This window comes from Schistocerca piceifrons, chromosome 8, assembly GCF_021461385.2.
Source record: "Schistocerca piceifrons isolate TAMUIC-IGC-003096 chromosome 8, iqSchPice1.1, whole genome shotgun sequence".
NCBI lineage: Eukaryota > Metazoa > Arthropoda > Insecta > Orthoptera > Acrididae > Schistocerca > Schistocerca piceifrons.
Window position 1 is genome coordinate 4,698,203 of NC_060145.1, and position 14,127 is coordinate 4,712,329.

The following is a 14,127-nucleotide window of genomic DNA, read 5'->3' on the forward strand; positions in this document are numbered from 1 at the left end:
CTCCACGAGTCAGCATACCAACTCCCCTGGGGTCCTGGATTCTCCACGTCTTACATCAAGGTCACTGGGGTACTGCCGAGACGAAAACACTCGCACGCCGCCATGTCTTCGGGGTAGGCATGACAGCGGACATGGAGCGCGTGGTTCGGGGTTGTCAGCAGTGTACCCAGGCCCTTTCCACACCACGCCAGTCCTTCCAATCCTGGCTGGCTGCTTCCCTCCCATGGGAATGCATCCATGTGAATTTTGCAGGACCCTTCCTCGGCGCTTACTGGTTACTCATCACAGATGCCTACTCCCACTTCCCTTTCATTATCTGGTGCTCCTTTATCACCACAGAGAATATCATCATGGCCCTGTCAAAAATATTTTCCACTGAAGGCCTTCCTGCCACCTTGGTATCAGACAACGGCCCGCAATTTTGCAGTTAAGAGTTCGCCAAATTCTGCCACGATAATGGTATCCACCACGTCTTTACCCCTCCTTTCCATCCCCAATCCAATGTAGACGCGGAGTGCCTTGTTTGCACATTTAAAACTCAAATGAAGAAGTACACGGAGAACCGTTCTCCGGAGGAAGCAATTACGTTATTTCTCAGACCTACAGGGCCACACCGGTGGTTAACAAGAGTCTAGCTGAACTGCTCCATGGTCACCAGCCTTGGACCCTACTCCATCTCCTCCTGCCGCAGGTTGGACAACATGCCCTGCCAGGCGCTTCCCGATATTCATCGGGCTCCAGGGTGTGGGCTCGTGGTTTCGGGCTCTGGCCCAGCTGGTTTCCGGGGGTCATTATCTGGCCCTGTGGTCGACAACTGTTAGACATACGCCTGAACAACAGGGTGGTTTCGCATCACCGCAACCAACTGCATCCTCGTTTCCTCGTGCAGCCGCAGCCCCAAACGCCGGCTCCTCTCTTTCTCTCCCATCGCTGGACCCTTCCTTGGGGACTACTTTGGTGCCCTCTTCTCAGTTGGTGGATGATCTTCCTGGAGATAGCCAACAGACGCTGGCTGCTAGCCTTGCATCGCCGCCTACTCCGGACCCAGGATAGCTCCGGGACCTTCCCCTGAACCCACTTCCCGGCCCCTCTTCGGCGCCGCGTAGGTCGGATGACACAGACGTCCCCGTGCCGCTTGCCCAGCCCGATGTCGCCTCTCAACCGCCACCAGTGCGGTATTCCAGCTGTCTCGCGCGGAAAGCGGCGCCCTGCTCTCCGGTGGCCGGGTTCCCCTGCCTCCTTCAGGAGGACTTAGTTGCATATCTGCCTACGGCACCAGGCTATATTGATACTCTCTCCCCCACAGTCGCCTGTGCCTCACCAGCTTTACCAAGGGAGGAAGGTGTGTTATACCAGAGCCAAGGTAGCCCCTGAGGGGCGGCAACCCATATTACACCACAGAGGACGATGTTGACTATGCCAAAGGCATACCAAAAGCACCGTGGTAAACACCAGCTATTTACATACAAGATACAGGAAACAGACATTCCAAACATTACTTCCTGTAGGGGGAGCTCGAGCCGCGGCCTACAGGAAGTATCACTACACCAAAACCTGATGGCTGGAGACAGCTATTTAGTTCACGCCGGATGCCGACCTTGTGTACTGCGACCGTTGAAGATTAAGTCTTCGTCTCGGAATTAGACTGTTACTAGAGTGTGTGTGCGTGTTGCCACAAACCTTTGTGGAAAATTAGAAGTGAACTTTTGTTCACCTCAATTACGAGACTTTTGCTGGAGTCGTTACTGTTATCTTTTGTCTGTCGTTCAGTCATCAACATTGTGAACTTACATCAATAAAAGTTGTGTTTGTGAAAAATTGCAAATTGTCAGTCACAACATACACTCACCAAAATCCATCCCATCTTTCATGATTCCATGTTTTTTCCTCGTGTCCTATATTTGGTAATCATGTCAGCTGTTATTTTTTATAACATACCCTGCCTTTCCTGACTAAACATACAGAATGGTGAAGGTTTGTACAGCCAAACACTGGATAACTGCTTAAAAAGCTGAAACTAGTTGTGAAACAAAGAAAAAGTTTAAATAAATAACAAACAAAGTGGAAAAAAACGCCACCTTTAAAGGCTGATGTGGTTTCATTGAAAATATGACAAATTTTGTGCTCCATCCGCATACAATTTCAGTTTGTGTTGCATCTCTAATCAGGCTTGCTACAGGTTCTGGAAATCACGGAAAACATGGAATTTCAAACACATCAGGGAAATTTGAAAAAGCTCTGGAAAAATCCCATTTTTGTCTCAGTAGATGAAATGGTTTGTTTACTGAGGTGCCACGCATTGTCGCTTTCTGGGTGCAGCTGAGTAAGTGCGCCACTTCCCTACTCCCTCATTGCTACTGCTTCTCTTCTTCCCTTGCTACCACTCCCCTCAGCTTGCGGTCAGTGCTGCCACCAATTCTTACAGCTAGCCTAGCAGCTGTTGACGAGAGGCAGGGAGGCATGAAGAGTGGTTTGTTTGGATCTGATTCTCAGAGAATGTAGATGCAGTGGCCAGAGGCGGTGGTAATGTTTTCATGAGTTGTGTCTGAGTGATTGTGTGAATGTGTGTGTTCTCGTTTTCTGACAAAAGCTATGGCTGAAAATATAGTTGTAAGAGTGTGATTGTCGTTTCTATGTGACTGTCTGTGTGTCAGCAATCATCTTTACAGTGAACTGCTACCTGTCCTCGTCATTATTATTCTTTCGCAGAGTATTTGAACAAGTTATCGTTTGTATGGATTGATCACCGCAACCTCGTTTCATCGACATGCTGTCTATGGCTCACGAATAGCTGGCCACATGATGGGCCAAAACCGGAGGCCGTTTCTGCAGGTATCTGTAGTGGATCGAGCCTGCCAGTCTGAAGCCATTCAGTTCCCACTAATGTGCAGGCCCTGCCCACTGGATCTAATCTCACCAGTCTGCCTGCAGGACAGGTCTGCTTGTGTGTGGCATAACGCAATGGATTTTCGTGGTTTATCCATGGACCCAGGACCGCAGTCCTCCTCAGCAGGCCAGAGGCCTGTCTCACCACAAGTGTGTTGTGCAGTGTGGCATTTTATTTGTTCTAGTACATTTTGGCACTTCAAATGTAGTTAATATGTTAGAAAGTATGGGTGATAAGAAGAAGAAAATTGTGTCAGTTGCTGGCGGTTTGCACACTATGTGCTCATATAATTCTCGAAAGAAAAGTCATGCAATACCAGTAAAATAATAGATAAAACAGAATGGGTAATAACTGACAATAATGAACTTAGTAGAACCAACATTTTATTGGCAGGCACCTACAATCCTGCACCTTAAACATTACTTTCAAGAGGCCTACTTTTTTCTGAGGTTATTTCTGAAAACAGTGAAGGTATTTTAAACCTGTCTCACAACTCCAAGGAAGTGCATATTTTTGTCACCAAATGTCTTTTGTTTTATTGAAATAAAATAACATCAGTGAAACATACATACTATTTGGTTTGCTTTCGCCATCTAAAAACAGTTCATTACAAAAGATGTTGATGTTAGTACTTAACATTTTTGCTCACATCAGGAAATGCCATGTGCTTTAAACTTTTTTTTTTTTTTTAATATATGTTTCCTCATTTGCACTATTGTTTCTTGTACCATAGCTGAAAAGACGGATTGTCAACTTATGTCTTAACTTATCCTTGAGATCTCAAAATTTGCCAGGGAAAAATCCCGAAAGGTGCCTGGAAATCAGCGAAATATTAGGGAATTTCACTTGGGGAAATTTGTGGCAACCCTGCTAACAATCTCACTGTCGATGCGATGTTAAAACCTGATTTTCCCTGCATCCTGCAACTCAGTTAAAGTTTAAAAAAATCTTGTACATCACCTTCATACCTTTATTGAATTTTCAGGTTAAGAAATCAAAGTAGAGGAACAAGTAATAAAACAATTTGTCTCACTTTCCAACATTTATTCAAAGTTTACAAGTGGGCATATCTTGAGTAATGTGCCTTTAAGATAGCAGACATATGAAGAAAATGCTTTCACTAGCTGTCTGAAATTAAGAAATTGACTCATATAACACAAAAATAAATTACATTTTAGTGTTTAGTTAATTCATTACCTTATGTTAATAAAAATTCATGACAATCACGTGTAGCTGATTCAGTCAAAAATTGTGTCACAATTATTGATAGTTGGTAAGTTTGATATTCTGGTTGATGTGAAATATCATAAGCCTATTTTTTAAATAGTTAATACAATCTTTTACTGTCAACATTATGTTCTCAGAAGAGTAATTTTTTGGAGATAAACAAAAATGTCAGACGCGGGTGCTGTAATCAAAGTATTTTAGTTTATGGCCCCCTTCCTCCCCTGTTCCTCTTGTCCCACTGTATCAAAGTGACTGTGGTAGTACCACATGTGGCTGCTTTGCCAAATCATTGACATTATCATAAAAATCATGACAGTGGTAGATTTACAAAACTTGTTTGAACATTTCATTTACACAACTGTTGTCAAATTCATTTATCTATTACCAGCAAAAATTGCTCTCTGCTCTGTGATTCCCATTTGACTTATTCTTTATTGCACTGTTTGATCCATTTTTCTATTCTATCTTTTTTTAACCTTTACTGTGGTGTGGCTTACTAATGAGTGACTGTGACTCTATCCAAAGTGAAAGTTATATTCTCAGTTTTTATCATTTCTGAACAGTCATATTAACTAAGCATTATGTAAGAATGGCTAATTTTTCCAATATAACTATTGTCAAGGCTGATTTTGCCTTTTACTCTAGTATGGTTTTATGTGATCATTGTTTCATAGCTGGAAAGGGCTTGAGTTTTTTGAACAAAAGGGGAAGGTCACCCCTGGGAGTCAGCACTGCATGACTTGGATCCATCTGTAAAGAATTTGGAGTAGATGGTGCAAGATGTACACTGAAATTTGCCATGATGTGTGCTATTCCAACTCTGATCTGCATCTGACCCATCCTCATACCTGAAAAAAAAGGGCTACTGATGAACTTTGTGTTATGAAAACATTTTGGTGTAAGTTAAAGAGCAAATAAGTGATGAAAGGATAGGGCAAAGTGCTTCAGATGAGATTTTTTAAATTTGTGTGTGTGGGTATATCAGTAGGAATTTTGGGAAGGCATGAAAAGTTGGATGCATTAAAGATACAGAACATGGTAAGTGAGATTCGCATATTTGCAATTTAAGCTTATCTGTTACATCATGCCGATTGGGATTGCTGAATGGAAAATAATCAGCAGTTTGTATAAAAAAAGAATTACAATTCATGTAATACCCTGGACTTGTGAAGTCATCATGCTCACTCTTCCCAGAGAATGAAATGAGAAAGTATCATGTTAGTGTCCATGTTTCAAAAGATTGGAGTAGATTTTTCTGGTGTTTATTGGCTGTCCTGCACACAAAATACTGATTAAAGACATAGACACTGCTTCTTTTTGTTGTGTATGTTCTCTGACTATTTCTTCAATGGGAAAGGATAATATTTTTTTATTGACTGTGGTATTAATGGCCAGTTATTGATAGATGTCTTGGAATGACGGTATTACAGTCCATTGTTGCTATCAAGAAAGACATACAAAATCCACTCTAATGTACTGCTGCAAGTTTCAACAATGTGCATCAAATAGCAGGGTCTTCATTCAGCTCTGAGTGGTATTCAGCCACTGTGAGCTACCGTATTTACTCGAATCTAAGCCGCACTTTTTTTCCGGTTTTTGTAATCCAAAAAACCGCCTGCGGCTTAGAATCGAGTGCAAAGCAAGCGGAAGTTCTGCCGTCGAATATATGTAGCGCTACACAGGCATGCTTTGTAGGCACAAAGATAAATACTGGCACCAGAACCTCTGTGTCAGTAAATAAATGTTTTTTAAAAAAAAAGGTGGAAGACGAGCTTTTTTTCCTCCGACCCGAGTTTTGACCACTGCATTCTCATACATTATCCAACGAAGTAAATATAAATTCCGCATTGTTCATCTTCGAATGTAGCAGAATTACAATGTACTACGAAAATCCAACTGGCAAGACTGTTTGGGATGTTTGTCAATATGGCCAACTCTACGTTCTGAATTTTTTCCTACCTGTGAGAAGTGATGGTTGCTAATAAGAACCTGATGAAAAGTGAATCACATACAGTATTCTCTTCACCATAAAAATAATACGAATATAAACATTTTGGTATGTATTCTTTCGTGTTTGCTGCTATCTCATTTAAATCCTGTCTGCCTAATAAACTAAGAAACTAGAGTGAGACAACAGCAAACGCGGAAGAATATACGTATCCTGTCATGTTTATATTCGTATTATTCTTATGCCTAGTAGTGATACAGTCAGAAATGAAGCACAGCAACTGACTAGATTTTTAAATCTAAGATGACTCTAATTTCCGTGCAGAATTTGATGTACTAAAGAAGCGGCCACAAAGATTTTCAAACGGGGAAAAATTTTCGCCCAACTCTCGTTCAGAACATGTTCTATCATACGCAGTCTATTATTTGGTTCTTGTTGATCATTATCAAAGAAAGCAGCAGTGTAAGTAACAACAAATAGCATTCTCTTGCCATTGTTTTGCTAATGAGACGATTCCTCTCTTTCTTTGTTTTTTTTTTAATTGTAAGCGGCGGTAGCGCGCACAAAAGCAAGCCATGCTGCGAGCGCCGACAGGCCGTGAACACGCACTATCAGAATGCGACAAACAGTGCATGACACAGTACAGTAATGCATTTTCAGCTTAGAGTGACGTAAACACCTAAAACAAAGAGAATGACACTTATCAGATCAAAGCAAAATAAGCAATTGATTCAAACCGGACAAAGCACGTGAAAAAGAAAGGGTACCCATATAAATACGGACGGAGCTTCTGACGCATAGCAATGGCTACCTGGTAAAGCTTAACTGCTAAGCTTACGACTCAAACCAAACTACTGTAGGTGTATCGTCATTCATTCGACCTAAATTGTGTCTCATATTGCAATGGACCAACTTTGTTTCGATTTGGAGTTGCAGCATAAAACTTCTCTCTCCCCTTGAATTTCGAGTCTCAAATTTCAGGTTCGGCTTAGATTCGGGAATTTTTTTTTCCCTTTATTTCGAGTCTCATTTTTCAGGTGCGGCTTAGATTCGAGTGCGGCTTAGATTCGAGTAAATACGGTGGGTAGCATACATAGGGACACTTCTGAATGATAATTTTTGTGATTTAAAATGGAGTCTGAGTGGAAGCCAGTCCTCAAGCAGTGAACTATGCCATTTTAGGACTCCTCCTCCTCCTTAATCGTATTCATCTCCTGTCATAGGCACAATCCATGTTTGATACCACAGATTAAAAAGCTATGTAAATGTCCTTCAAGATGAATATTGGTTAGGTTGCCTAGCAATGTCTTTACCAAAGAAACTGCATTTCATGTTGATAAAATAGGAGGGTACTCACAGCGCATACTGCAGTAGTTGCTATTTGTGTGCCACTGATTGGTTGTTTGGTTGGTCGATTGGTTAGATAGTTAGTTAGTTACATGTACCATGGACAATTTGTACAATTAATTGGAATGATGTGGAGTGAGTCATTTCACATTCACATTATACATTCATAAGCAAATATGGCTAAATGCTGACCATTTACAAGTTTTTCTCCTTAGATACAGATGTGATTATGCAAATATGGCTACATACTGACCATTTACAAGTAATTTTCTTAGATACAGATGAGAGTTAGTAATTCTTACTACTCACCATCTTTTACATATTATAAAATAAAAATTCTCATATGGAATCAGAGTTGTTAAGAAGAAACTTTTTCAGTTTGTTTTCAAATTTAACTCCACTGCCTATCAAACATTTTATGTCACTGGGTAAGTGAGCAAAAATTTTGTAGCAGCATTGTGCACCCTTTCTTGTGTTACGGACAACCTTAGTGTCTAGTAATGAGTGTCATTTTTCCTTCTGGCATTGTAATTATGTGCATCATTGTTCCTTTTGAACAGCAGTGAATTATTTACAGCAAACTTCAAGAGGAAGTAAACATGCTGGATTGCAAGCCATCTCTCAAATCCTACACACGTCAATGTGTACTAATGAGATTGTAGTTGTGAATGCCTTGTTATGTAGCCCAGGGAGGGAAAGGACAGTATTTGCAGTTCTGTTAACAGATTGATATGTTAAGTTACAACGAGTCAAAATACAGTGACTGTGTCATAATTAATAGTGAAAACTGACATGGAGGAAAGTATGCAATAATAAAAGCAAAAACATTCTACTAAACATGTGTCTGCTAGCTGTTTATGAAACTCCAACTGACTTCATTATGAACTGTTTCCTTAGTTACAAGAACTGTATTAAAAACATAAGCTTTTTGATTAAGTCCACACTTGGCATGAAATTTCACCAATGACCCATGGATGAGAAAAATACATACTTGATGGTCGCCATCACATCTAATGCACCAATGTGGTCCAAAATGGATAGGCTGAATAGGCATGTAACTTGGTCTCCAAGATGACTGGACCTCAGTCCTGTAGCTTCATCTCAAATGTGAACTGTAAAGTACTCCCATTGGTGTGGTAGAAGAGCTGAAGCCGCAAATTGTACAGTCTGATCAAAATTTATGAAATGATCTGCAAATGTTTGAAAAATTCCTAACTGACTAAAGAGATGATTGCAACGTTACACCAAAATGGAAGGATGACATTCCAACAACCTCTTTTACAGGTACGAGTGTACAGTAAATTGTAACTTAATGCTCTGAAGCAGTATTGTATTTCTTGTTACAGTAGGTCATGAGTAAAATTTGAGCTGAATTAGAAGGGTATTTAATTGAAAAGTTTACATTTCAAATGCATTTGTACTAACTAGGACAATGCTTTGTACTGAAGTCAGTGGCAGTTCATGACTACAGATTTGCAATTACCTCACAAACAGCTCAATTGCCACTTTATGTTTACTGGAATGTTTTTCCTTCTACTACTGTAAATTTTCATGCGTGTCAGTTTTCGCTATTAAGTATGATACACTATGTATATACACACATCAAAAAAACTTTTGCATCACCTCAGTTCCAAGAGTTCTGGAACCTGTAGAGAAAATTGTAGTAGAGATCAACATAAACATCATTTTTGCCCTTTCTATTGCTCATGAAAAGCACACGTTGCATATTGTACCACCATACAGCGAGGCCTTCAGAGGTGGTGGTCCAGATTGCTGTACACACCGGCACCTCCAATACCCAGTAGCATGTCCTCTTGAATTGATGCACGCCTGTATTCGTCATGGCATACTATCTACAAGTTCGTCAAGGCACTGTTGGTCCAGATTGTCTCACTCCTAAATGGCGATTCGGCATAGATCCCTCAGAGTGGTTGGTGGGTCATGTTATCCATAAAAAGCCCTTTTCAATCTATCCCGGGCACGTTCGATACGGTTAATGTCTGGAGAACATGCTGGCCACTCTAGTTGAGTGATGTCTTTATCCTGAAGGAAGTCATTCACAAGATGAGAACGGGGGGGGGGGGGGGGGGGGCGGCGCAAATTGTCCTCCATGAAGACGAATGCCTCACCAATATGCTGCCGATATGGTTGTACTATCGCTTGGAGGATGGCATTCACGTATCGTACAGCCGTTACAGCGCCTTCCATGACCTGACCACCAGCGGCATACATCGGCCCCACATACTGCCTCCCCAAAACAGCAAGGAACCTCCACCTTGCTGCACTCACTGGACAGTGTGTCTAAGGCATCTCCTATGATTGTCTTATTGAAGACATTTGCGACACTCATCGCTGAAGAAAACTTGATGCCACTCCTGTGTGGTCCATTCGACATGCTGTTGGGGCCCATCTGTACAGCACTGCATGGGGTCTTGGTTACAAAGGTGGACCTTGCCACGGACTTCGGGAGTGAAGTTGTGCATCATGCAGCCTATTGCACACAGTTTGAGTTGTAACACGACATCCTGTGGCTGCACGAAAAGTATTATTCAGCATGGTGGTGTTGCTGTCAGGGTTCCTCCAAGCCATACTCCATAGTTAGTGGTCATCCACTGCAATAGTAGCCGTTGAGTGGCCTGAGCGAGGCATGTCATCGACAGTTCCTGTTTCTCTGTATCTTCTCCATGTCCGAACAACTTCACTTTGGTTCATTCTGAGACACCTGGACACTTCCCTTGTTGAGAGACCTTTCTGGTACTAAGTAACAATGTGGACATGATCAAACCGCAGTATTGACCGTCTAGGCATGGTTGAACAACAGACAACACTAGCCATGCCCCTCCTTCCTGGTGGAATGACTGGAACTGATCGGCTGCTGCTCATGCATGGTTGTTTACATCTTTGGGTGGGTTATGTGACACCTCTGAACAGTCAAAGGGACTGTGCCTGTGATACAATATCCACAGTCAACATCTATCTTCAGGAGTTCTGGGAACTGAGGTGATGCAAAACTTTTTTTGATGTGTGTAGATTATAATCCAGCATGATAGTAACTGTTTGTGCACAAAATATTCCTGAAGAATTTTCCCAAGGATGCATCTCTTGGAGACTGCACTTAATGGCTTCAGACCACAACTAGATTCATTTAGTGGTTTGAGGCCATGCCTAGATAGCTACAAATTAATTAAGAGTGTTTTGAGGAGATGTGAAGGTTAAGTTTTCAGAAAACTAGAGCATAATGTTCCGTAACTCACCACTGAACATGAGGAATATCTTGCAGAAGATAGTTTGACTAATTACTCCCATCTTTTTAATCTGTGGTTGTAATTTTTGAGGTGTCCTTCACATAAATCATTTTCAAGGTAACTACAGCCACAATGAGTTCAGCTACCCATTTCTTAACTCCCTGAAATGAAGGAGTAGGTTCTTTAAGAAGTGTGATAAAATTTGCATGAATTTCCATCCAAAATGAAGACTTTTATTATTGCCAAGTATCCTGGTTTCCCCATTTGGACCAGACATACACAACATTACTGCATTAATAAACCATATAAATGAAACTGTTCTGCGGGTCATGGTGGCACTTGGCTCATGTTCTTATGTAGCATGCACCAACTCAAAAATACCAAATGTCATTGAAAGCAGTGTCATCTTTGGGCAAAGCAAACTACTTTTCTCCTTACCCTCATCTTGTGCATCATTCTCCATTTTCACATTTCTGGTACCATTCTTGTCTGGTTGCTTTTACCTATTTAATGACAACTTGCTGTTCCACATCCCAAAAGGAGGGACTTGTGGAACACAAAATGTAAGTGAATGAAAGAATGAATAACTCTCAGAAGAAAACAAAGTGTAGCACGGAAGTAAAACTGCAAGAGTATCTGGAAGAGCTATCTGTTGGTAGGCCGTATATGTCATACCCTGAGGTAACAAAAGTCATGGGAGACCTCATAACATTGTGTCAGACCTCCTTTAGCCCAATGTAGTGCAGCAGCTTGACATGGCACGGACTCAACAAGTCGTTGGAAGTCCCCTGCAGAAATACTGAGCCATATAGTCTCTATAACTGTCCCTAATTGTGAAGGTGTTGCTGGTGCAGGATTTTATGCATGAACTGATCTCTCAATTATGTCACATAAATGTTCAATGGATTCTTGTCAGGTGATCTGGGTGGTCAAATCATTTGCTCGAACTTCCCAGAGTATTCTTCAAGTCAGTCATGAACAATTGTGGCCCAGTGACATAGTGCATTGTAATCCATAAAAATTCCATTGTTGTTTGGGAACATAGTGTCCACGAATAGCTGCAAATGGTCTCCAAGCAGCCAAAGATATCCATTTCCAGTCAATTATTGGTTCAATTGGACCAGAAAACCCTGTCTATTCTGTGTAAGCACATCCAACACAATTATGGACCCACCACCGGCTTGCAGAGTGCCTTACTGACAACTTTGGACTACTGTTTTCTGGGATCTGTGCCACAGTCAAACACTTTCACCAGCTCTTACCAACTGAAATTTGGGACTCATCTGACCAGGCCTTGGTTTTTCAGTCATGTAGGCTCCAACTGATATGGTCACAAGCCCAGGAAGGGTGCTGCAAGTGATCTGCTGTTAGCAAGGGCACTTGCATTGGTTGTCTGCTGCCGTATCCCGTTAACGCCAAATTTACCTTCAGGAGGAGAAACGTGTAGTACAATCAACAGAAACGTATAAAAGTAAAAGCAACAAACTATTTAGTTTTCAGAATTAATATTTCTTTGCTTGGGGAGCAGAGATGAATAGGTTGGGAAAGTTTAATAAGAAAGGATAGGTCACACAAGTCTCAGGATGAGATTGACCACTTCAGTGAGCATGAGGGTGCACAAAAATGGAGGGGGGAGGCACCAGAGAGGGTAGGTCAGTTACCATCTCTGACCTACATGAAAAAATTCATATATGTGACAGTTTGTCATCTTCCTCTGCCTCTATGATGTAACAAGTTCATCTGAGGAATATTTACTTACCAATACAGTTTCGTGGTCCAATCCCAAACGGCATGTACACATAATTTGGTATATTATTTTGTTTCTGTCTGTTGAATCGTTCTGGCACAAACTCCTCTGGGTTATCCCAGAATAGAGCATCCCTGTGCAGGCCAAGTAATGACACTACTACCCCCATGCCTTTTGGAAGGCCAATACCAGTTCCAGGAATAACATAGTCCTTTGTCACTTCACGATCAATAAATGGTAATGGAGGGTATAAGCGAAGAGTCTCTGTAAAAAAAAAAAAAAAAGAGTTTTTACATTAGTTTGCCACAAAATTTGTTTCCAACTTGTATAAGCCAATTATACGATTACATAAATTGGTTATTTAGAAACTGAGGCAGTATTAGAGTTTGGTAGGGATCAAAACGGCATGTTTCCTGAAACAGTGAGTACTGTTTACATTAGGACATATTTTCTGTTTGCATGCTAATTAGCAGTATATTATGATCATGCTGTCACACTGGTTCTCCAGCAGGTGTACAGGGTGGATAAAATAAAACTGTCTTTGTCGCTGTGCTCAATTCATCAAACCATGAGACATGTAGCAGCTGTGCCTCAGGGATAGCAGCAGTAATATTTTTGACCCATCAGTTTGTTCCACAGAAAGAGAAATCATGTGATCAAGCAGGTCAGGATATTGCACAGCCTAGACAGCACATGTCACCACAAGTGCCCTCTGATGAGGGTTATGAGGGTTGTTCAAAAAGTAAGGTGACTTTTCAAATGGGCAACATACATTCAAATTTCGATTTTTTTTTTTTTTTTTCTTTTTTCATGTCGGTACACATGCCTCAAAAATATGTTCTTAGTTTCAAGTGTACATCATATATAATGAATTGCAGATAGAAAGGTTAGACGTGTTTTAGTGGGCTTGGCGATTTTAGATTATTATAGAAAGTGGAGCAAAGAATTTGCATCAAATTTTGTATGAAAAATGGAGTGTAGTGCTCTAAAACACTTGAAATAGTGACAGTGGCATATGGGAGTATGCATCTTCCAAGATGGCTGAGAAGATGCCAATGATGAACCTCACTCTGGATGTCCCAGCACATCAACAAATGATAACGTCAAAGATGTGAAGAAAATTGTTTTGGAAAATCTTTGAATTGTTGTAAGAGAAGTTGCTGAGAATGGCTCTGCTCATGTCATGCAATTTTTTTTGGATGTTTTGGGGATGAGACGTGTGTCAGTGAAGTTTGTTCCAAAATTTCTCAGTTTTGATCAGAAGAACCACTGCATGAGCATCACTCAGGAGCTCTTGAGTGATGTGAGTGATGATGCTGAAACCAAAGCCCAATCGTCTCAATGGAAGCAACCCGGAGAGCCAAGACCGAAAAAAGCACGCCAAGTTCGATCAAATGTCAAAGTTTTGTTCACTGTTTTTTCAGTTACCATGGTGTTATGCATCATGAATTTTTGCCTTAATGTTGTTTGGTCAATAAGGAGTATTACCTTGATGTTATGCATCATTTGCAAGAAGCAATATGCAAAAAAGTCCGGAATTGTGGAAAAGCAATTCATGGCTTTTGTATCACAATACACCTGATCATTCATTGTTGCTTGTGAGAGATTTTTTGGCCAAAAATAGCAGGACAATCATGCCTCAGCCATCATATTCAACGGATTTGGCCCCCTGCAACTTTTTCCTGCTCGCAAAACTAAAGGACAAAGATTTTCAGTGATTGAGGAA

General features: G+C 41.1%; 1 protein-coding gene across 3 annotated transcripts in view; it reads right to left on the minus strand.

Annotated features, from left to right (window-relative positions):
* Positions 1 to 3,956: 3,956 nt before the first annotated feature.
* Positions 3,957 to 14,127, minus strand: part of LOC124711815 (cytochrome P450 6j1-like) — a 111,863-nt gene continuing 101,692 nt past the window's right edge. For all 3 annotated transcript variants that reach the window (XM_047242041.1, XM_047242039.1, XM_047242040.1), the window contains 2 exons: positions 12,414 to 12,665; positions 3,957 to 4,962 (listed from right to left, as the gene is read on the minus strand). In XM_047242041.1, the coding sequence (XP_047097997.1) occupies positions 4,775 to 4,962; positions 12,414 to 12,665 (440 nt within the window). In that variant the 3' untranslated portion in view covers positions 3,957 to 4,774. The remainder of the gene's footprint in view (positions 4,963 to 12,413; positions 12,666 to 14,127) is intronic.